General features: G+C 25.5%; 1 protein-coding gene across 1 annotated transcript in view; it reads left to right on the forward strand.

Annotated features, from left to right (window-relative positions):
- The window catches only part of MetRS-m (Methionyl-tRNA synthetase, mitochondrial), a 67,865-nt gene that overhangs the window by 37,084 nt on the left and 4,411 nt on the right, over positions 1 to 26,370 (forward strand). The window contains exon 5 of the mRNA XM_075292623.1: positions 16,944 to 17,138. Coding sequence (XP_075148738.1) covers positions 16,944 to 17,138 — 195 coding nt within the window. The remainder of the gene's footprint in view (positions 1 to 16,943; positions 17,139 to 26,370) is intronic.

A 26,370-nucleotide genomic window follows, 5' to 3' on the forward strand; every position in this document is an offset into this window, starting at 1 on the left:
AATAAAGGCGGAATATTATCGGGAAAATGTCCTACGGACAGTATTACACCCTGAGCAAACAAAAATTTCGGCGACAGACCATTGACATTCCATTCATTTCAATGAATTTTTCTATAAAAATTCCATTTCGATGAAATTTTCTATAATAATTCCATTACAATGAAAATGTCTATAAAAATGTTAATTTCTATGAAATATTCTATAAAATTTTCTATTCCAACAAGATTTTCTATAAAAATTCAACTTCAATGAAATTTTCTATAAAAATTCCATTTCAATCCTCTACTTGCAGCAAAACTATCAACCAATTATTAGAATAAATTCAGGCAGTTTATCAAACCCAACAATGAACCACACTTGAACCTTCCGAAAAAAAGGGTTTTACATGATAGCCGGCTTATGCCGAAATAAATTCATACAAATATATCTCTTTTCCTTTGCCACCGTCAAATCATCAATAATATTTTCTATAAAAATTCCAATTCAATGAAATTTTCTATAAAAATTCCATTGCAATGAAAGTTTCTATAAAAATTCCATTGCACTGAATTTTTCTATAAAAATTCCATTTCAATGAAATTTTTGATAAAAATTCCATCTAAATGAAAATTTTCTATTAAAATTCCATTTCAATGAAATTCTCTATAAAAATTCCATTTCAATGAAATTTTCTATAAAAAATCCATTTCAATGAAATTTTCTATAAAAATTGCATTTCAATGAAATTTTCTATAAAAAATTCATTTCGATGATATTTTTTATAAAAATTCCATTTTAATGAAGTTTTCTATAAAAATTCAATTTCAATGAAATTTTCTTTTTTTCTATTTCAATGAAAGTTCCTATAAAAATTCCATTTCAATGAAATTTTCTATAACAATTCTAGAGCAATTAAATTTTCTATGAAAATTCCATTTCAATGAAATTTTCTTTTTAAAAATTCCATTACAATGAAATTTTCTTTATAAAAATTCCATTACAATGAAAATTTCCCATTTGAGTGAAATTTTCTATAAAAATTCCATTACAATGAAATTTTCTAAAAAAAATATATTTTAATGCAATTTGCTATAAAATTTTTAATTTCACAAATATTTTCGCTAAAAATTCCATTTCAATGAAATTTTCAATAACAAATTCATTTCAATGAAATTTTTTATAAAAATTCCATTTTAATGAAGTTTTCTATAAAAATTCCATTTCAATGAAATTTTCTTTTTTTCTATTTCAATGACATTTTCTATAAAAATTCCATTTCAATGAAATTTTCTTTTTTTCTATTTCAATGAAATTTTCTATAAAAATTCCATTTCAATGAAATTTTCTATAAAAATTCCATTTCAATGAAATTTTCTATAAAAATTCCATTTCAATGAAATTTTCTATAAAAATTCCATTTCAATTAAATTTTCTATAAAAATTCCATTTCAATGAAATTTTCTATAAAAATTCCATTTCAATGAATTTTTTTATAAAAAGTCCATTTAAATGAGATTTTTTACAAATATTCAATAAAATTTTCTATAAAAATTCCATTTCAATGAAGTTTTCTTTAAAAATTGCATTTCAATGAAATTTTCTATAAAAATTCCTTTTCAATGCAATTTTCTATAAAAATTCCATTTCAATGAAATTTTCTATAAAAATTCCATTTAAATGAAATTTTCTATAAAAATTTCATTGCAATGAAATTTTCTATAAAAATTCCATTGCAATGAAATTTTCTATAAAAATTCCATTTCAATGAAATTTTCTTTTTTGCTATTTCAATGAAATTTTCTATAAAAATTACATTTCAATGAAATTTGCTATAAAAATTCCATTTCAATTAATTTTTCTATAAAATTCCATTGCAATGAAATTTTCTATAAAAATTCCATTTCAATGAAATTTTCTATAAAAATTCCATTTCAATGAAATTTTCTATAAAAACTCCATTACAATGAAATTTTCTGAAAAAAATCCATTTCAATAAAAGTTTCTATAAAGTTTTCCATTTCAATGAAAAATTCTATTTTAATGCAATTTACTATAAAATTTTTAATTTCACAAATATTTTCGCTAAAAATTCCATTACAATGAAATTTTCTATAAAAATAATCATTTCAATGACATTTTTGCTAAAAATTCCATTTCAATGAAATTATGTATAAAAAATTCATTTCAATGAAATTTTTTATAAAAATTCCATTTTAATGAAGTTTTCTATAAAAATTCCATTTCAATGAAATTTTCTATAAAAATTTAATTTCAATTAAATTTTCTATAAAAATTCCATTTCAATTAAATTTTCTATAAAAATTCCATTTCAATGACATTTTCTATAAAAATTCCATTTCAATGAAATTTTCTATAAAAATTCCATTAAATGAAATTTTTAAATAAAAATTCAATTTCAATGAAATTTTCTTTAAAAATTGCATTTCAATGAAATTTTCTATAAAAATTCCATTTCAATGAAATTTTCTACAAAAATTCCATTGCGATGAAATTTTCTATAAAATTGCCATTTCAATAAAATTTTTTATGAAAATTCAATTTCAACGAAATTTTCTTTGTAAAAATTCCATTACAATGAACTTTTCTTTATAAAAATTCCATTACAATGAAAATTTGCCATTTGAGTGAAATTTTCTATAAAAATTCCATTACAATGAAATTTTCTATAAAAATTCTATTTCAATGAAATTTGCTATAAAATTATTAATTTCAATGATATTTTTGTTAAAAATTCCATTACAATGAAATTTTCTATAAAAAATCCATTACAATGAAATTTTCTATAAAAAATCCATTACAATGAAATTTTCTATAAAAAATCCATTTCAATGAATTTTTTTTCTATAAAAATTTAATTTCAATGAAAATTTTTATTAAAATTCCATTTAAATGAGATTTTGTTACAAATATTCAATAAAATTTTCTATAAAAATTCCATTTCTATGAAATTTTCTATAAAAATTCCATTTCAATGAAATTTTCTATAAAAATTCCATTTCAATGAAATTTTCTATAAAAATTCCATTTCAATGAAATTTTCTATAAAAATTCTATTTCAATGAAATTTGCTATAAAATTTTTAATTTCAATGATATTTTCGCTAAAAATTCCATTACAATGAAATTTTCTATAAAAATGTTCATTTCAATGAAATTTTTGCTAAAATTTCCATTTCAATGAAATTTTCTATAAAAAAATCATTTCAATGAAATTTTTTATAAAAATTCCATTTTAATGAAATTTTCTATAAAAATTCCATTTAAATGAAATTTTCTACAAAAATTCAATAAAATTTTCTATAAAAATTCCATTGCAATGAGATTTTCTATAAAAATTCCATTTCAATGAAATTTTCTAAGAAAATTCCATTGCAATGAAATTTTCTATAAAAATTCCATTTCAATGAAATTTTCTATAAAAATTCCATATCAATGAAATTTTCTATAAAAATTTCATTTCAATGAAATTTTCTAAAAAAATTCCATTTTAATGACATTTTCTATAAAAAATCCATTTCAATGAAATTTTCTATAAAAATTCCATTTCAATGAAATTTTCTATAAAAATTCCATTTCAATGAAATTTTCTATAAAAATTTCAATTTTTTATAAAATTACATCACAATGCAATTTTTTATAAAAAATTCATTTCAATGCAATTTTGTACAAAAATTCCATTTCAATGAAATTCAATGCAATTTCCTATATAACTTCGAGTCCAATGTAATTTTCTATCACATTTCCATTTTAATTAAATTTTCTATAAAAATTCCATTTCAATGAAAGTATCTTTATAAAAATTCCATTACAATGAACTTTTCTTTACAAAATTCTGTTAAATGAAAGTTTCTAAAAAATTTCACATTTGAGTGAAATTTTCTATAACGTTCCATTTCAATATAATGTTCTATGTAACAATTTCGTTGCAATGAAATTTTCTAAAAAATTTTCATTTCAATGAAAATTTCTACAATCATTCAATTTCAGACATTTTTTTATTTCATTGAAAATTTCTATATAAAAGACCATTGCCGTTGAATTTTGTTTTTATTTTGCGTAAAATATCCCACATACATTTATGAAGATATACATATATATATTTTTTTTAATTTGAGTACTTTGCAAGTTTGTCATTTTAAAAGTTTTACATGCACACATTGTGGAATTATTTGTGACATTCACAGAATTGTTCCCTGTGTGTGGCCCCATAGACGTATGAGTTATTTTAGTGGTGATTTCATACGCCTTGATGTACATTTCAAATAAAGAAATGAAAAAAGTTTCTATCTCTTGCACATTGAAATTGTAAAAGTTACCATTACTGCACACATCCACAATATTCCTTTTGTTGTTCAAATAAAAAGAGCAAAAGTTTGGAATAGAAAATAAACAAAAGGAGTAAACGAAAGTGTTACGTTTACGCGTTTTACACACCCTTTGATTTATAATCACAGAATGGAAAATGGCAAAAAACAGGAAAACATGCCACTTCAACAAGATTGTCTTAGCTAAGTGTAAAAGTTTTTGTTTTACATTTCTCTGGGTCCTTGTCAGTCATATTCGTTAAGTGTGATGTTATGAAATAAATACTCATCTAAGACAGTGGGACGTCAAAATTGATATTGAACTAAATTTCAATTGTCAACGAGAACGAGAGAGAGAGAGCAAGGGAGAGATGAAGAGAAACTTATGGTAGAAATTTAAATTGGAAAGTTTGCTTTCTTGGATTATTTTGTCATCATTATTTGCAATTCTATTCGTGGTTTGAGGAGCATCTGGGATTATTTTACTTTTCTCTCTCTCTCTCCACTGTGTTATGTGATTGTCTCTTCTAATATTGTCTTATTTACTATTTTGCCCTAATGTTTCTTGAGAGTGCAAGGAAGAAAACTAAACTTCAACGAAAGGAAAATAATGTAAGAGTGTTAGCTTGTTTTTATTACTTTCGTTTTTTTTTCTTGTTTGGCTTTTGTTCTTTTACTCTTGAAAAATGCTGGTGGTATTGTTCTGGTGACATTCCTCACATTTCTTGGTTTAGTTTTACAGGGCCATAAACAACAAGAAACAATTGTTGTCTTTCTTTGGTATTTTCTCGAGTGAGTAGGAGTTTAAGTTATGACCTGACTATGGAGTGATACTCTTCGAGTAAGATTTATATGATTTACTGTTGAAAAGAAATATCACTATTGTCATGATTTAAGTGAAAAGTCTTGTGGTCAAAGAAAGTTATCTATACAGTGTAGAAAACTACTTGGGATAGGGTGGAAAATATAATAAAAAAATTTGTCTTTTTTGGAAGTATGCTATTGTTCAAATATAGAGTTTTCTTATCTTCGTTTGGAGAAAAAAAAATTAAAAGCAAAAACTTTAGGTATTTCATTGACATAGATTTTCTATAGTAAAGTCCAATGAAATGAAATTTAAAAATATAATTAGAAAGGCTTTTTTGTAAAAATATCCTGGATTTGATTTTTTTAGAAGAAATGTGAAATGTTCTTAAAAAATCCTTTTCAATAACATTATTATTGATATTATATATACATAACAATTTCGGAAAAGAAATTAAAAAAAAATTTTAAATGAACATTTTTAGTAAAAATTTCTTTGAATGGATATTTTAGAGAAAATATCAAAATTTCAATAAAGATTTTATTTCAATGTCAGTTTCCATTAAAAAGAACATTTTGAGATCGTTGATAATTTAACTGAAATAATCTTTGTAGAAAATTTAAAATTTTCTCTAAAAATCCATTTCAAGGAATTTTTAACTAAAAAGTTGCATTATATTTGTTTAAAATTCCATTTCAGTGAAATTAATTATAAAAATTCTATATTAATGAAATTTAAGTTACTTTAAGTTAGGTTAGGTATTTCATTAAAATAGAAATTCTATACAAAAATCCACTTAAACAGAATTTAAAAATATAATTAAAATTGAACAATTTGCTGGATTTTAGTAGAGGAAATACAGAAATGTCCTTAAAAACTTATTTTCAATTATATTATTAAGGATATTAAATATAGATACAAATTTCGGAAACGACATTAAAAAACTCATAATAATTGAAATGGAATTTTTTGGTAAAAAGTTCCTGGATTTGGATATTTTTAGACAAAAATCCGTTTTAGCGATATTGATTATAAAAATTTTACCTCACTTTAGGTTAGGTATTTCGGTGAAATAGAATTTCTATAGTAAATTCTACTGAAATGAAATTTAAAAATATAACTAAAACGAATTTCTTGGTAAAATTTCCAAAACAATTTGGATTTTTTAGAGGAAATGTGAAGTGTTCTGAAAAATCCTTTTCAATGACATTATTAAGGATATTATATATAGTTAAAATTTTCGGAAATGAAATTTAAAAAATTTAAATGAACATTTTTAGTAAAAATTGTCTTGAATGGAGATTTTATAGAGAAAATCTGACACATTTTTATACTCTGCGCCACACTGTGGAACAGGGTATTATAAGTTAGTGCATATGTTTGTAACACCCAGAAGGAGACGAGATAGACACATGGTGTCTTTGGCAATAATGCTCAGGGTGGGTCCATGAGTCGATATAACCATGTCCGTCTGTCCGTCTGTCCGTCTGTCCGTCCGTCCGTCTGTCTGTGAACACATTTTTGTGATCAAAGTCTAGGTCGCAATTTAAGTCCAATCGCCTTCAAATTTGGCACATGTTCCTAATTTGGGTCAGAATAGAACCCTATTGATTTTGGAAGAAATCGGTTCAGATTTAGATATAGCTCCCATATATACCTTTCGCCAGATATGCACTAATATGGACCCAGCAGCCAGAGTTTTATACCGATTTGCTTGAAATTTTGTACAAACATAACACTTAGTCGTATAGTCCGGTGTGCAAAATTTGATTGAAATCGGTTCAGATTTAGATCCCATATATATCTTTCGCCCGATATGGACTTATATGGCCCCAGAAGCCACATTTTTGGCCGAATTTGGTTGAAATTTTGCACTAGGAGTACAATTAGTAGTATAGTCAAGTGTGCAAAATTTGATTGAAATCGGTTCAGATTTGGATATAGCTCCCATATATATCTTTCGCCCGATATGGACTATTATGGTCCTAAAAGCCAGAGTTTTGGTCCAATTTGGTTGAAATTTTGCACAGGGAGTAGATTTAGCATTGTAGCTATGCGTGCCAAATTTGGTTGAAATCGATTCAGATTTAGATATAGCTCCCATATATATCTTTCGCCCGATATGCACTTATATGGACCCAGAAGCCAGAGTTTTATTCCGATTAGCTTGACATTTTGCACAAGGAGTACAATTGGTAGTATAGTCATGTGTGCCAAATTTGATTGAAATCGGTTCAGATTTAGATATAGCTTCCATATATATTTTTCGCCCGATATGGACTTATATGGCCCCAGAAGCAAGAGTTTTGGCCCAATTTGGTTGAAATTTTGCACTAGGAGTACAATTAGTAATATAGTCATGTGTGCCAAATTTGATTGAAATCGATTCAGATTTAGATATAGCTCCCATATTTATGTTTTCTCATTTCGACAAAAATGGTCAAAATACCAACATTTTCCTTGTTAAATCGCCACTGCTTAGTCGAAAAGTTGTAAAAATGACTCTAATTTTCCTAAACTTCTAATACATATATATCGAGCGATAAATCATAAATAAACTTTTGCGAAGTTTCCTTAAAATTGCTTCAGATTTAAATGTTTCCCATATTTTTTTTTACTTAAATTGCGTTCCACCCTAGTGCATTAGCCAACTTAAATTTTGAGTCTATAGATTTTGTAAAAGTCTATCAAATTCTGTCCAAATCGAGTGATATTTAAATGTATGTATTTGGGACAAACCTTTATATATATAGCACCCAACACATTTGACGGATGTAATATGATATCGAAAATTTAGATCTACAAAGTGGTGCAGGGTATAATATAGTCGGCCCCGCCCGACTTTAGACTTTCCTTACTTGTTTCAATTAAACATATGAACATCTGTTATTTTTGCATAAAGATTTTATTAAATGAAATTTTCCATAAAAAAACTTCTGAGATGATTGAAAATTTAACTGAAATAATCCCTACGGAAAATGGATCAACCACAGAACCGGTGCAGGACTAGTCCCTGGTGTGTATGGACCATTCCCAGTTCTGGTCAAAACGTATGGAAGGGACCGGTCACTTTAACATGGGTTTGTCATTGACGGGGTAAATTTACATTTTAGGCCGCGTCTTGGACTCACCCCAAAGGACACGTCCTGGGACAATTTAGCAGGAGCACCCCATAGACAGGTCCTCAGGAACCAATTTGGGCATCCCAATCGAACCCGAAATAAAAAAAAAAACGTTTGATATATGTCGAATATGTAAATGTGAAAATGCTTCATATTAAAATCTTAATGGATCTAATATCAAGCGAGTACGGAAATAAATAAATTACGACTATTGAAAAATTGCAACTAACTGGAGCACAAGTACCAGTTCTGTGATAGGTCCGTCATTTTCTATAAGGATTTCCTGTAGGGATCCTTATAGAAAATTTCAAATTTTGCCTAAAAATACCCATTTGAAAGAAAATTTAACTAAAAAGTTGCATCAATTTTCTTTAAAACTCCATTTCAGCGAAAAAATTATAAAAATTCTATATTAATGAAATTTGCCTTACGAGATTAGGTTAGATATTTTATTGTAATAGAATGTCTACGGTAAGTTCCACAGAAATTAAATTTAATAATATAATTAAAATAGATTTTTTGTAAAATTTTCCTGGATTTGGACTTTTGTAGAGGACACACATTCTTTACTAATCTTTGAAACTTCACAGAAAAAATATCAAAAAAATATTGAAAATTTTTTGAATTAATAAATTAATTGATTCAATTAACATTTTGATCAGGATAGATAATTTTTTAAGATAATTAAGTCAATGATTGACATTTTTTATTTTTATTAATTGATACAATTAACTTTCTAATTAAACTCGAAAGACTAAGTCAGTTAAACAAAATTGATGAAATTTTCTTTAAGCTTTACTTAAAAAATTATGTCAAACAATCAATTTTTTAATGTAACTAAAAACGCTAAGGAGGTAATTGAAAATAGTTACGTTTTTAATTAAAAAATTAATTCAGTTTTGCAATCAACTTCAACTACATTTTTAATTGGGCCAATTAAAATTAATTTTTTAATCAAGTATTTTTTATGTCCAATAAAAACTGTGATTGATATTATCATTTTCGTGATTGAAGACATTTCAATAAAAAAAAATAATTTCTGATTGAATGAAAAATTTTTTGTGTGTTCCATTGAAATATAATCGTTATAGAAAAATTCACATTTTCTCTAAAAAATCAATTTCCAGGAAAGTTATACCAAAAAGTTGTTGTATATTTTTTTTTGAACCGCATTTCTGTGAAATTTTCGTGATTGAAGACATTTCAATTAAAAAATTAATTTCTGATTGAATTAGATTTTTTTTTTGTATGTTCCATCGTTATGTTCCATGTTAATCGTTATAGAAAAATTCACATTTTCTCTAAAAAATTAATTTCCAGGAAAGTTTTACTAAAAAGTTGTAGTATATTTTTGTTTTAACCGCATTTCTGTGAAATTTTCTATAAAAAATTTATTTTAATAAAATTTTCCAAAAAAAAAAATCAATATCAAAATTAAAAATTTCACGAAAATGGAATTTAATAAAATAATTGAAATTGAGTTTTTAGTAAAAAATTACTTGAATAATTTAAAATTATTATATATAATAAAAAATAAAGATTTCATTTCAATGAAATTTCCCATAAAAAAGACCTTTACAATTCCTTGAAAATTTCACTAATATAAAATGGTTATAAAAAAAAATTATTTTATCTCTGAAATTTTACTAAAAAATACCATTTAAAATTTTTTTTTGACTACATTTCAGTGAAACCTACTTTTTAATTTATAAAATTTATAAAAGAAAACGAAAAAGCACTATAAGCTAGACTATCAGCTTAATTTATATAATTTTATTTTTTTTATAAATTTCATTTGATTTTCTAAAAATCCCCCTTAAATTGATATTTTTTTAGAAAAATCACATTACTCATAAATATGCTATACTAAAATTGCATTTCCATGTAGCAGATGCAAGGTAGCTCGATAAAAAAAGAAAAAAACTTTTTGTGCATACTTGTTTTCAGAAAGATTTTATGCCTTTTTGGCAATTTATAGTGAATGAAATGAGCACACTATGCTAAATCAGCCAAATACACTGGCCTGCAGTCGAACTCTAGTCAAGTGGTACTTTATTCAAATGTTGTTTATTTTGCCATGAGTGGAAAATGGACAGCTTCCATGCAATCCAATTTGCTAGATGCAGCAAAAAAAAAAAAAAAAAGAAATCAATCAATTTTTGGCAAATAACTAATGCCACTCCATAGCGTGCATAATTTTGTGATGGTTAGTAAATATTTTCTATTTGAAATGATTATTCAATAAATTCTGAATTGCGAAAAGGAAAATTCAATAATATCTCAATGACTGTGGGTGAATTGGTTCGTTGTTAAAGTGATAAAAAACAAGTATATACGGCCGTTCGGCCAGGCCGAATCTTAAATACCCACCACCATGAATGAAATATTAGGGTTGCCTTTGAACTTTCAGGGGGGTTTAAGGACAAATCAAGCAGAGCAGTTCAACCAGTACACTTCCCGAAGGTAAATTTAAAGATTTTACCTATGAAGACTATATCAGATTCTGGATTTGTAAGAACCATTTTTGTTTGAGTTTTAGAGGAATCGTTAATATCTCTTGTAAGTGTGCAAGAAAATTATAAAATAACGTCTTGATTTGAAATCTTAAATCTGTAGATTTTCACCCGAGAAGTAAAATCTGGAAATTTTACATTGAGTTTCAAGCAATTTTCATGATCGGTGCGCCTTCTGTACCCTCAAGAAGTGAAATTTCAGGCATATCGGATAAAAACTACGGTTTCTAGAAACCCAATGAATTAAATCGGGAAATCGTTCTTTTGGGGGCTATACAAAACATGGACCGATACTCACCGTTTTCGGCACACCTCTTTATGGTCCTAAAATAATTGTAGACTTCGAATTTCATGCAAATTGGATAAAAACTACGGTTTCTAGAATCCCAAACAATAAAATCATTTCTTGTACACCTATTTATAGTCCTAAACAACATCCAACAACCACGGTTTTTACAAACCCAAAAAGTAAAATCGGGAAATCGGTCTATATGGGTTCTATACTAAAGCCTTGACCGATACTCACCATTTTCGGCGTACTTCTTTATGGTCCAAAAATAATTCTAGATTTCGAATTTCATGCAAATTGGATAAAAACTACGGTGTTTATAATCCCAAGAAATAAAATCCGGAGATCGGTCTATATTGGGGATATACCAAAACATGAACCAATACACGCCCTTTTCGGCACACCTCTTTATGGTCATAAAATACTTCTAGATTTCCAATTTCAGGCAAATTGGATAAAAACTACAGTTTCTATAAGTCCAAGAAGTAAAATCGGGGGATTGGTCTATATGGGGGATATACCAAAACATGGACCGATACTCACCATTTTCGGTACATCTCTTTATGGTTCAAAAATATCTCCAGATTTCCAATTTCAGGCAAATTGAAAAAAAAAAACTTCGGATTCTAGAAGCCCAAGAAGTAAAATCGGGAAATCGGTCTATATGGGGGCTATACAAAAACATGAACCGATACTCACCATTTTCGGCGCGCTTATTTATGGTCCTAAAATACCTCTAGATTTCCAATTTCAGGCAAATTGGATAAAAACTACGGTTTCTATAAGCCCAAGACCCCAAATCGGGAGGTCGGTTTATATGGGGACCATACCAAAACATGGACCGATGCTCACCATTTTTGGCACACCTCTTTATGGTTCTAAAATACCTCTAGATTTTCAATTTCTGGTAAATTGAATAAAAACTGCGCATTCTATAAGTCCAAGAAGTAAAATCGGGAGATCGGTCTATATGGGGGCTATACCAAAACATGGACCGATACTTACCATTTTTGACACAGGCAAATTGGATAAAAACTACGATTTCTATAAGCCCAAGACCCCAAATCGGGAGGTCGGTTTATATGGGAACTATATCAAAACCTGGAGCGATATAGTCCATCTTCGAACTTGTCCTGCCTGCAGACAAAAGACTTGTGCAAAATTTCAGCATGACTGCTTCATTATTGAAGACTGTAGCGTGATTACAACAGACAGCCAGACAGACAGACGGACATGGTTATATCGTCTTAGAATTTCTCCCTGATCAAGAATAAATATATATACTTTATATAGTCGGAAATCGATATCTCGATGTGTTACAAACGGAATGACAAACTTATTATACCCCCGTCACCATTCTATGGTGATGGGTATAAACAAGGGTTGTTAATGTCGGTTTTCTCGGTTTACAAAAACCGAACTTTTTCCTAAACCGGTGGACGGTGTTTTTGAAACAAATAACCGGTTTAACTGGCTTTCATTCAAATAAGAAGAATAATTCTCGTATGTAAATTTCATAAGAAATTAACATAAAAAACCAAATTGAATCATCTCACCCGGCCAGATCTCGCTAAAGACTATGGAAATGTGTAGTGGCCAACACTGAAACATATATGTATAGTCAGGCTTGCGAGATGGGTATCTGGCATTTTCTTTTCAGTAACTTAATGATGTCAATTCCCTTAATCTTCCTGTCCAATAAGCTCGAATAAATATTGTAATAATTTCTAGTTTAAATGATTTGGACATTGAACAACCAGCCTGCATTGATATCAGGCTAACATAAAAATAAAATTTCGGAAAGTTTTTTTTGAAATAAAATTTTGAAATATAGTATTGACAAAATTTTTTATAGAAATATAATATTGACAAAATTTTCTATAGAAATAAAATTTTCATTTGTTTTGTTATTGTTGGTTTTGTTCTTTAAGCATTGTTGTTGATTTTTTTTATTGCAGCTTAAAACCATACATTGACTAAACTACAATTGTAGCTTAACCAACAGAGGTAAAGAATGTTTGTCAAATTTATTTGGGCAAAGCCCTATAGACTGCAAGATGGTTGGATGGACGCACGTTTCGGAATTACCACATTCCTCATCAGCATCCTCTACTTGCAGCAAAACTATCAACCAATTATCAGAATAAATTCAGGCAGTTTATTAAACCCAACAAAAATCACACTTGAACCGTCCGAAAAAAGGTTTTACATTGATAGCCGGCTTATGCCGAAATAAATTCGAAACAAACATATCTCTTTTCCTATGCCACTAATCATCGATTTGAATTCACATGGCTGGGTTTATTTTGAGCGTGCCTCCTCTTCTTTTTCCATTTGTCAGAAATAAAATTTTGCAAAAATTGTCTATAGAAATAAAATTTTGACAACATTTTCTATAGAAATAAAATTTTGGAAAGATTTTCTATAGAAATAAAATTTTGATAAAATTTTCTATAGAAATAAAATTTTGACAACATTGTCTAAAGAAATAAAATTTTGTCAAAATTTTCTACAGAAATAAAATTTTGACAAAATTTTCTACAGAAATAAACTTTTGACAAAATTTTCTACAGAAATAAAATTTTGACAAAATATTCTATAGAAATAAAATTTTGACAAAATTGTCTATAGCAAAATTTTGACAAAATTTTGTATAGAAATAAAATTTTGATAAAATTTTCTATAGAAATAAAATTTTGTTAAATTTTCTATAGAAATAAAATTTGGACAAAATTTTCTATAGAAATAAAATTGTGACAAAATTTTCTATAGAAATAAAATTGTGACCAAATTTTCTGTAGAAATAGAATTGAGCGAAAATTTTCTATAGAAATCAATTCATTGTTTTTTAGAATAACATTTTTACAAAATTTTCTATAGAAATATAATTTTTGCAAAATTTTTCTATAGAAATAAAATTGCCAAAAGTATCTATAGAAACAAAGTCAAAAATTTTCTATAGAAATAAAATTTTGACAAAATTTTCTATAGAAATAAAATTTTGCAAAATTTTTCTATAGAAAAAAAATTGTGCAAAATTTTCTATAAAAATAAAGTTTGGCAAAAATTTTCTATAGAAATAAAATTTTGCAAAACTTTTCTATAGAAATAAAATTTTGCAAAATTTTTCTATAGAAGTAAAATTGTACAATTTTTTTATAGAAATACAATTTTGAAAAAATTTTCTATAGAAATAAAATTTTGCCTACATTATTTATAGAACTAAAAGTTTGACAAAATTATCTATAGAACTAAAATTTTGCAAACATTTTCTATGGAAAGAAAATTTTGGAAAAAAATCTATGGACATTTAAATTTGACAAAAGTTTCTATAGAAATAAAATTTTGCGAAAATTTTCTATAGAAATAAAATTTTGCAAAAATTTTCTATAGAAATAAAATGTTGACAAAATTGTCTATAGCAATAAAATTTTGAACAAATTTTCTATAGAAATAAAATTGTGATAAAAATTTCTATAGAAATAAAATTTTGAAAACATTTTCTATAGAAATAAAATTTTGACAAAATTTTCTATAGAAATACAATTTTGACAAAATTTTCTATAGAAATAAAATTTTGACAAAATTTTCTATAGAAATAAAATTTTGACAAAATTTTCTATAGAAATAAAATTTTGACAAAATTGACTATAGAAATAAAATTTTGACAAAATTGTCTATAGAAATAAAATTTTGACAAAATTTTCTATAGGAATAAAATTTTGACAAAATTGTCTATAGAAATAAAATTTTGACAAAATTTTCTATAGAAATAAAATTGTGATAAAAATTTCTATAGAAATAAAATTTTGAAAACATTTTCTATAGAAATAAAATTTTGAAAAAATTATCTATAGCAATAAAATTTTGACAAAATTTTGTATAGAAATAAAATTTTGATAAAATTTTCTATAGAAATAAAATTGTGACAAAATTTTCTATAGAAATAAAATTTTGCAAAAATTTCTTATAGAAATAAAATTTTGACAAAATTTTCTATAGAAATAAAATTTTGACAAAATTTTCTATAGAAATAAAATTTTGACAAAATATTCTACAGAAATAACATTTCTAAGAAATTTTCTATAGAAATAAAATTTTGGCAAAATTTTCTATAGAAATAAAATTTTGACAAAATTTTCTATAGGAATACAATTTTGTCAAAATTTTCTATAGAAATAAAATTTTGACAAAATTTTCTATAGAAACAAAATTTTAACAAAATTTTCTATAGAAATAAAATTTTAAAAAATTTTTCTATAGAAATTAAATTTTGACAAAATATTCTGTAGAGATAAAATTTTGACAAAATTTTCTATAGTAATAAAATTGTATCAAAATTTTTACAAAATTTAAATTTAAATTTTAACAAAATTTTCTCTAGAAATAAAAATTTAACAAAATTTTCTATAGAAATAACATTTTGACAAAATATTCTGTAGAAATAAAATTTTGACAAAAATTCCTATAGAAACAAAATTTAAAGAAAAATTTCTATAGAAATACAATTTTGCAAAAATTTATTATAGAAATAAAATTTTGCAACAATTTTCTGTAGAAATAAAACTTGGCAAAAATCTACTATAGAAATAAAATTTTGCAACAATTTTCTGAAATAACATTTTGCAAAAATTTTCTATGAAAATAAAATGTTGCAGACGTTTTCTATAGAAATAAACATTTGTCAAAAAAATCTATAAAAACAAAATTAAAAAAAAATTCTATAGAAATAAAATTTTGCAAAAATTTCTATAGACAAATTTTCTACAAAATTTTCTATAGAAATAAAATTTTGACAAAAATTTCTATAGACAAATTTTCTACAAAATTATCTATAGAAATAAAATTTTGACAAAATCTTCTATAGAAATAACATTTTTAAGAAATTTTCATTAGAAATAAAATTTAGACAAATTTTTCTATAAAAATAAAATGTTGAAAACATTTTATATAGAAATAAAATTTTTACAAAATTTTCTATAGAAATAAAATTTTGACAAAATTTTCTATAGGAAGAAAATTTTCTAGAGAACTATAATTTTGCAATAATTTCTTATAGAAATAAAATTTTGCAAAAATTTTCTAAAGAAATAAAGTTTAACAAAAATTTTCTATAGAAATAGAATTGTGCGAAAATTTTCTATAGAAATCAATTTATTTTTTTAAAGTAACATTTTTACAAAATTTTCTATAGAAATATAATTTTTACAAAATTTTTTTTATAGAAATAAAATTTTAACAAAATTTTTTTATAGAAATAAAATTTTGCAAAATTTTTCTATAGAAAAAAAATGTGCAAAATTTCCTATAAAAATTTATAAAATTTATAAAAAATATATAAAAATTTTTTAATTTTGACAAAATTTTCTATAGAAATAAAATTTTGCGAAAATTTTCTCCAGTGAGAGGGGATTTGGTGACATTGGGGTGGAGGCACACAGATGTTTCAGAAAGATATCGGGGTATAGGACTATTTAATAGGCGTTAAGACCTATTTTTCAATTGAAATGAACGTTAAATTATACGTAACTTTTTATTTCAGTTTTTCAATAAAATCGTTTTTGAAAAATGCGGTTGTTCATTTCGTAAAAATGTACATTTAATTCATAAAGTTACATTACAACTTTAAGTTTAACAACTTTATATTCAATATTCACAATCCTTCTTATCTGCTGCATAAAGAGAATCAGATAAAATTTTCTCCTCCCATCAAATGATAATGATAATTTAAACATTTAAGCAATGTCTAAAGTTAGTTCATGTGCATAAAATTGCAATATTTTTATTAAATCCGTACAAAGTTCTCACCCACAGCAGCATAGGAAGGATGTACTGCTGCTGCTGCTTCGGCTGGTAAAGTTGAGATATATTTTATTAATATTTTTTATGTTTTTTGCTCTTTCATTTTTAGATTACAGCAGCGTTAAGGCAATGCGAATTTTAAATGCTGAACTGGCTGATACCATGGGCAATCTTTTATCGCGAGTATGCGGCAAATCCTTGAATCCATGGCAAATCTATCCACGTCTACATACAGCTCAACTACGAGATATTATGACAACAGATTCAGCCAAACATTTGCTACAAATGCTGCAACAGTTAAAAGGTGAGTCCTGGAAATTAGTATACTAGAGATTTTCATCATGGTCATAGGATATGTACATATTCTTGGGATAATGTGATGCATTTTAAGGCTGTCTATGTGTCTTATCTGGTCGAAAATGAAATCATTTCGCAATTTGATATTTAATGCTCTCGGCTTTTCCTTGAATGTTAAGACCATGGGCTTGCAACTTTCTGTCGTTATTATTATTCATGAAAATTTGATCTGACATTAATATTAATGTAGGTAAATTAAGTTTTAAGTTAAGTTTTTGCCTTGTTCAACAGCATTTAACCCTATGCATTAGATAGGTGATGCATGGATGTAGACAATGTTGCTCTCAATGTTGGTATCGCGTCCAAGGTTGGTTTGTAGCCAAATGGTTATTATTTTATGGCCTAAGTGAATTGTTTGTTTAATTCAATTGCGTACGGGATGCCTTTAGGTTGGTCGGAATGGAAAAGGTGATCACTTTAGCATGTGTGCAATGGCTTTTTAGATGTTATTTTATAGAGCCTAAAGGTATGCAATATCAATTAATTATGCCTGAAAGTATGAACTTTGCACATCATATAATAATTAAACTCATGAATAAATGGACACAAAGGTTATATGTCTCTTTTTAAATAGAAAACTATATTCATTTTGAATTGCAGTTTCAGCTAGAAGGTAAATGCAAAAAAATTATTTCTTCCTTCTAAAGGAAATTTTCGGCAAACAAAATTGTTTTTCTTTTTCTGATAGAAAAATATAAAATTTTCGTGATAAACGTTGACGTTAAGGATGTGAAAATAAATTAATAGAAATTTTTTGAAATTTCTGGCTAATTGTAAGTGAGAAAATCTTCAGCTGGTTTATTTAGTTCCCACCTCTTTCTGTAAATGACAAATGTAGAAGCAAATATTCGATTTTATATATATTTTTTTATACCCTGAGCCACACTGTGGAACAGGGTATTATAAGTTAGTGCATATGTTTGCAATACCCAGAATGAGACGAGATAGACACATGGTGTCTTCGACAAAAATGCTCAGGGTGGGCTTCCGAGTCGATATAGCCATGTCCGTCTGTCCGTAAACACATTTTTGTGATCAAAGACTAGGTCGCAGTTTTAGTCCAATCGACTTGAAATTTGGCACAAGTATGTGTTTTGGCTCAGAATAGAACCCTATTGATTTTGGAAGAAATCGGTTCAGTTTTAGATATAGCTCCCATATATATATCTTTCGCCCGATATGGACTTATATGGCCCCAGAAGCCAGAGTTTTACCCTAATTTGGTTAAAACTTTGCACAAGAAGAACAATTAGTACTATAGTTAACCCTTATACTACGTTGGGTATTAGGTCGTATTTTTCATCACCGAATTTCTTACTTTTGGATTATAATTAACAGTTCCTACTACTCTAATTAATGCACTGAGTGATAGAAATTGTTAATTATATTCGAACTGTAAGATATGCGGTGTTGCAAAATACGATATGGGTCACCAAATGACCCCAACGTAGTATAAGGGTTAAGTGAGCCAAATTTTATTGAAATCGGTTCAGATTTAGATATAGCTCCCATATATATCTTTCGCCCGATATGGAGTAATATGGTCCCAGAAGCCAGAGTTTTAACCCAATTTGGTTGAAATTTTGCACTAGGAGTACAATTAGTAGTATAGTCAATTTTTATTGAAATCGGTTCAGATTTAGATATAGCTCCCATATATATCGTTCGCCCGATTTACACTCATATGACCACAGAGGCCAATTTTTTACTCCGATTTAGTTGAAATTTTTGCACAGGGAGTAGAATTAGCATTGTGCCAAATTTGGTTGAAATCGGTTCAGATTTAGATATAGCTCCCATATATATGTTTTTCTGATTTCGACAAAAATGGTCAAAATACCAAAATGTTCCTTGTAAAATCACCGCTGCTTTGTCGAAAAGTTGTAAAAATTACTCTAATTTTCCTAAAATTTTGACAAAATTTTCAATAGAAATAAAATTTTGACAAAATTTTCTATAGAATTAAAATTTTGACAAAATTTTCTATAGAAATAAAATTTTGACAAAATTTTCTATGGAAATAATATTTTGACAAAATTTCCTATAGAAATAAAATTTTGACAAAGTTTTAGAAATAAAATTTTGACAAAATGTTCTATAGAAATAAAATTTTGACAAAATTTTCTATAGAAATAAAATTTTGACAAAATTTTCTAAAGAAATAAAATTTTGACAAAATTTTCTATGGAAATAATAATTGACAAAATTTTCTATAGAAATAAAATTTTGACAAAATTTTGCATAGAAATAAAATTTTGACAAAATTTTTCATAGTAATAAAATTTTGACAACATTTTCTATAGTAATAAAATTTTGTCAAAATTTTCTATAGAAAAAAAATTTTGACAAAATTTTTTATAGAAATAAAATTCGGACAAAATATTCTATAGAAGTAAAATTTTGAAAAAAATTTCTATAGTAATAAAATTTTGTCAAAATTTTCTATAGAAATAAAATTTTGACAAAATTTTCTATAGAAATAAAAATTTGACAAAATTTTCTATAGAAATAAAATTTTGACAAAATCTTCTAAAGAAATAAAATTTTGACAAAATTTTCTAAAGAAATAAAATTTTGACAAAATTTTCTAAAGAAATAAAATTTTGACAAAATTTTCTAAAGAAATAAAATTTTGACAAAATTTTCTCAAAAATCTTCTAAAGAAAAAAAATTTTGACAAAATTTTCTAAAGAAATAAAATTTTGACAAAATTTTCTAAAGAAATAAAATTTTGACAAAATTTTCTAAAGAAATAAAATTTTGACAAAATTTTCTAAAGAAATAAAATTTTGACAAAATTTTCTATAGAAATAAAATTTTGACAAAATTTTCTATAGAAATAAAATTTTGACAAAACTTTCTATAGAAATAAAATTTTGACAAAATTTTCTATAGAAATAAAATTTTGACAAAATTTTCTATAGAAATAAAATTTTGACAAAATTTTCTATAGAAATAAAATTTTGACAAAATTTTCTATAGAAATAAAATTTTGACAAAATTTTTTATAGAAATAAAATTTTGACAAAATTTTCTATAGAAATAAAATTTTGACAAAATTTTCTATAGAAATAAAATTTTGACAAAATTTTCTATAGAAATAACATTTTGACAAAGTTTTCTATAGAAATAAAATTTTGACAAAATTTTCTATAGAAATAAAATTTTGACAAAATTTTCTATAGTAATAAAATTTTGACAAAATTTTCTATAGAAATAAAATTTTGACAAAATTTTCTATAGAAATAAAATTTTGACAAATTTTTCTATAGAAATAAAATTTTGACAAAATTTTCTAAAGAAATAAAATTTTGACAAAATTTTCTAAAGAAATAAAATTTTGACAAAATTTCCTATAGAAATAAAATTTTGACAAAATTTCCTATAGAAATAAAATTTTGACATAATTTTCTATAGAAATAAAATTTTGACAAAATTTTCTATAGTAATAAAATTTTGACAAAATTTTCTATAGAAATAAAATTTTGACAAAATTTTCTACTGAAGTAAAATTTTGACAAAATTTTCTACTGAAGTAAAATTTTGCAAAATAAGATTTTTGTGATTGGTAGATGTTTGGTAAAATTTTCTCCAAATTTTGGTAGATTAGTTTTGGCACGAGTGGCAATTGAAGTATAGTCTTTTATTACTCTCACCACCTACAGTAGAATGAATAATAATCTCGTTCTTGTGTACCGGCATTTTCACTCTATCTTTGCAACAGATGTTATTCCAGTTCCAAGCGGGAGTCATAGTCACCTATTACTCATCGGTCGCAGCTAATGTGTATCTATGAATTCAAATATCTATTTGAACTCGTAGCCCCGTCTAGTGGTAACTGATAATAGTACCGATAATGAGCCTCTATGACGTTTGGGGCTTTACTTCTCCCATTGCGATTTCATCAATAGATCCATTGAGAAATTAGCCCTTATTAGGTGTCTACTTCGGTTACCATGATTTTCAGACTTATCTGTTTATATATCTTTGCGGTTAGGTCGAAAACCTATGTTGCTAGCACCTATATTACCTGTTTATTTTCATAGTTCATTATGATTGTAAATATATAAATAAACAAATAAATAAATAAATAAATATCTTTTGCGGTTGTATAAATCGCGTTTCGAGGACTTTAATGACATCCTCTCTGTGCGCAGAATAATTTCTAAATTTTTTCTTTCACCGTCATTGTATATTACATTGCGGTCTGGGTTAAACCAAACGCGACTCATTTTTTCGAATTTTGAAATATTTCTAAATTAACTGATTCTGTTTCCCAATTTCATTATCGTGACAATCCTCCTTCCTTCATTAATCTTCGTTGTCCAAAAAAACTCCGATAATAATTATAATATAAGAAATAATTTTTATATGAAAATAAATTTAATTTAATTAAACTAAACTATACTAAAATATAATTTAGCAAAATTTATTTAAATTGAATTAAACTAAATTAGAATTATTTAAATTATCTAGACAAGATAATGAAGTCTTTCCCTATTATTTCTCTACTTCTTCTTATATTTACCCTCTCAAGAGCTTGGTGTAATCAGATTGCATCATTCCTTATGCCAGGTGTAAACATCTTCACAACATGCTGTACAGTTAAAAGCACCTCTTACACTTAAGATGCTTAACCACCGACAATATTCTTATTTCGTTGCAACAAAACTCAACAATATTGCCCAGCAGCACCAATCACAGGTCCTTCAGTCAAGATGAACATTGAAACTCTTCTCTGTTTAGCTGCTAGTGGCTTAAAGGAGCATTTAATTTGCTTTCATTGCAATCAGGATAAATGGGAGAAGGGAGACCTAGAGACCTAAGATCTTCTATTTGCATTCTTATATTATTGCATGACAACACCATAGTGTAAAGACCACCCCCTAGTAAGTCCTATCCTTTGTGTTCATTCATATTTTGCTCTTGGCTGAATTAAAATCATCCTCCTAAGTGCAATGATTTCCATTATATGGAATATTTTTGCTGACGAACTATAAGTATGATAATATTGGTCAATTTGAAGAATGTGCCCAAAAAAATATGGAATTTAATAAACATTTTGATAAAAAAAAGTAATTGTAATTTTTTTATTTCTATACTAAATTTTTGCAGAATTTTATTTCTATAGAAACTTTTTGCAACATTTTTTATATAGAATATTTAGTCAAAAATTTTTTGTCCTGCTTCGACCGAACACCAAAAAGTTTTTCAGCGGTGGATTTCCCACCTCAGTAATGCTGGTGACATTTCTGAGGGTTTCAAAGCTTCTCTAAGCAATGTGGAACGCCGTTCGGACTCGGCTATAAAAAGGAGGTCCCTTGTCATTGAGCTTAACATGGAATCGGGCAGCACTCAGTGATAATACCACCAGTGTGATACCACCAATGTGGTATCACAATGGACTGAATAGTTTAAGTGAGCCTGATACATCGGGCTGCCACCTAACCTAACCTAGTCAAAATTTTATTTATACAGAAAATTTTGTCAAAATTTTATTTCTATAAAAAATTTTGTCAAAATTTTATTTCTATAGAAACTTTTGTTAACATTTTATATTTTATTTCTATAGAAAATTCTGTCAAAATTTTATTTCTATAGAAAATTTCGTCAATATTTTTATATATACTAAATTTTGTCAATTTTTTTTATATAGAAAATTTTGTCAAAATTTTGTATATAGAATATTTAGTCAAAACTTTATTTCTATAGTAAATTTTTGACAAAATTTTATTTCTGTAGAAAATTTTGTAAAAATTTCATTTCTATAGAGAATTGAAATATTATTTATACAGAAAATTTTGTCAAAATCTTATTTCTATAGAAAATTTTGTCAAAATTTTATTTCTATAGAAAATTTGGTCAAAATTTTATTTCTATAGAAAATTTTGTCAAAATTTTATTTCTATAGAAAATGTTGTCAAAATTTTATTTCTATAGAAAATTTTGTCAAAATTTTATTTCTATAGAAAATTTTGTTAAAATTTTATATATTATTTCTATAGAAAATTTTGTCAAAATTTTATTTCTATAGAAAGTTTTGTCAAAATCTTATTTCTATAGAAAATTTTGTCTATATTTTTATATATAAAAAATTTTGTCAATTTTTTTATATAGAAAATTTTCTCAAAATTTTGTATATAGAATATTTAGTCAAAACTTTATTTCTATAGAAAATTTTGTCAAAATTTCATTTCTATAGAAAATTTTGTCAAAATTTCATTTCTATAGAAAATTTTGTCAAAATTTTATTTCTATAGAATATTTTGTCAAACTTTTACTGCTATAGAAAATTTTGTCAAAATCTTATTTCTATTGAAAATTTTGTCAAAATCTTATTTCTATAGAAAATTTTGTCAAAATTTTATTTCTATAGAAAATTTTGTCAAAATTTTATTTCTATAGAAAATTTTGTCAAAATTTTATTTCTATAGAAAATTTTATTTCTGCAGAAAATTTTGTTAAAATTTTATATATTATTTCTATAGAAAATTTTGTCAAAATCTTATTTCTATAGAAAATTTTGTCTATATTTTTATATATACAAAATTTTGTCAATTTTTTTATATAGAAAATTTCGTCAAAATTTTGTATATAGAATATTTAGTCAAAACTTTATTTCTATAGAAAATTTTGTCAAAATTTCATTTCTATAGAAAATTTTGTCAAAATTTCATTTCTATTGAAAATTTTATTTCTATAGAAAATTGTGTCAAAATTTTATTTCTCTAGAAAATAGTGTCAAAATTGTATTTCTCTAGAAAATTGTGTCAAAATTGTATTTCTCGAGAAAATTTTGTCAAAATTTTATTTCTATAGAAAATTTTGTCAAAATTTTACTTCTATAGAAAATTTTGTCAAAATCTTATTTCTATAGAAAATTTTGTCAAAATCTTATTTCTATAGAAAATTTTGTCAAAATCTTATTTCTATAGAAAGTTTTGTCAAAATTTTACTTCTATAGAAAATTTTGTCAATATTTTTATATATACAAAATTTTGTAAATTTTTTTTATATAGAAAATTTTGTAAAAATTTTTTATATAGAATATTTGCCCAAAATTGTATTTCAATAGTAAATTTTTGCAAAATTTTATTTCTATAGAAAAATTTGTCAAAATCTTATTTCTATAGAAAATTTTGTCAAAATCTTATTTCTATAGAAAGTTTTGTCAAAATTTTACTTCTATAGAAAATTTTGTCAATATTTTTATATATACAAAATTTTGTAAATTTTTTTTATATAGAAAATTTTGTAAAAATTTTTTATATAGAATATTTGCCCAAAATTGTATTTCAATAGTAAATTTTTGCAAAATTTTATTTGTATAGAAAATTTTGTCAAAATTTCATTTCTATAGAAAATTTTATTTCTCTAGAAAATTGTGTCAAAATTTTATTTCTCTAGAAAATTGTGTCAAAATTTTATTTCTATAGAAAATTTTATCAAAATTTTATTTCTATAGAAAATTTTGTCAAAATCTTATTTCTATAGAAAAACTTGTCAAAATTTTATTTCTATAGAAAATTGTGTCAAAATTGTATTTCTATAGAAAATTTTGTCAAAATTTTATTTCTATAGAAAATTTTTTCAAAATCTTATTTCTATAGAAAATTTTGTAAAAATCTTATTTCTATAGAAAAACTTGTCAAAATTTTATTTCCATAGAAAATTTTGTCAAAATTGTATTTCTATAGAAAATTTTGTCAAAATTTTATTTCGATAGAAAATTTTGACAAAATTTTATTTCTATAGAAATATTTTTGAACATTTTATTTCTATAGTTTATTTCTATGTTATAATTTCATTACTATAGAAAATTTTGTCAAAATTTTATATTTTTTAGAAAACTTTTTCAAAATTTTATTTCTATAGAAAATTTTTGCAAAATTTTATTTCTATAGAAAAATGTGTCAAAATTTTATTTCTATAGAAAATTTTGTCAAAATTTTATTTCTATAGAAAATTTAGTCAAAATTTTATTTCTATGGAAAATTTAGTCAAAACTTTATTTTTACAGAAAATTTTGTTAAAATTTTATATTTTATTTCTATAGAAAATGTTGCCAAAATTTTATTTCTATAGAAAATTTTGTTAAAATCTTATTTCTATAGAAAATTTTGTCAAAATCTTATTTCTATAGAAAATTTTGTCAAAATTTTACTTCTATAGAAAATTTTGTCAATATTTATGCCCTGCGCCACACTGTGGAACGGGGTATTATAAGTTAGTGCATATGTTTGTAACACCCAGAAGGAGACGAGATAGACACAGGGTGTTTTTGTCAATAATGCTCAGGGTGGGTCCCTGAGTCGATATAACCATGTCCGTCTGTCCGTCCGTCCGTCCGTCTGTCTGTGAACACATTTTTGTGATCAAAGTCTAGTTCGCAATTTAAGTCCAATCGCCTTCAAATTTGGCACATGTTCCTAATTTGGGTCAGAATAGAACCCTACTGATTTTGGAAGAAATCGGTTCAGATTTAGATATAGCTCCCATATATATATCTTTCGCCCGATATGGACTTATATGGCCCCAGAAGCCAGATTTTTGGCCGAATTTAGTTGAAATTTTGCACTAGGAGTACAATTAGTAGTATAGTCAAGTGTGCAAAATTTGATTGAAATCGGTTCAGATTTAGATATAGCTCCCATATATATCTTTCGCCCGATATGGACTAATATGGTCCTAAAAGCGAGAGTTTTGGCCCAATTTGGTTGAAATTTTCCACAGGGAGTAGATTTAGCATTGTAGCTATGCGTGCCAAATTTGGTTGAAATCCCATATATCTTTCGCCCGATATGCACTTATATGGACCCAGAAGCCAGAGTTGTATCCCGAATCGCTTGAAATTTTGCACAAGGAGTACAATTGGTAGTATAGTCATGTGTGCCAAATTTGATTGAAATCGGTTTAGATTTAGATATAACTTCCATATATATTTTTCGCCCGATATGGACTTATATGGCCCCTGAAGCCAGAGTTTTGGCCCAATTTGGTTGAAATTTTGCACTAGGAGTACAACTAGTAATATAGTCGTGTGTGCCAAATTTGATTGAAATCGGTTCAGATTTAGATATAGCTGCCATATATATGTTTTTCTGATTTCGACAAAAAGGGTCAAAATACCAACATTTTCCTTGTTAAATCGCCACTGCTTAGTCGAAAAGTTGTAAAAA

Source organism: Haematobia irritans, chromosome 1 (assembly GCF_050003625.1).
Source record: "Haematobia irritans isolate KBUSLIRL chromosome 1, ASM5000362v1, whole genome shotgun sequence".
In the NCBI taxonomy this organism is placed as follows: domain Eukaryota; kingdom Metazoa; phylum Arthropoda; class Insecta; order Diptera; family Muscidae; genus Haematobia; species Haematobia irritans.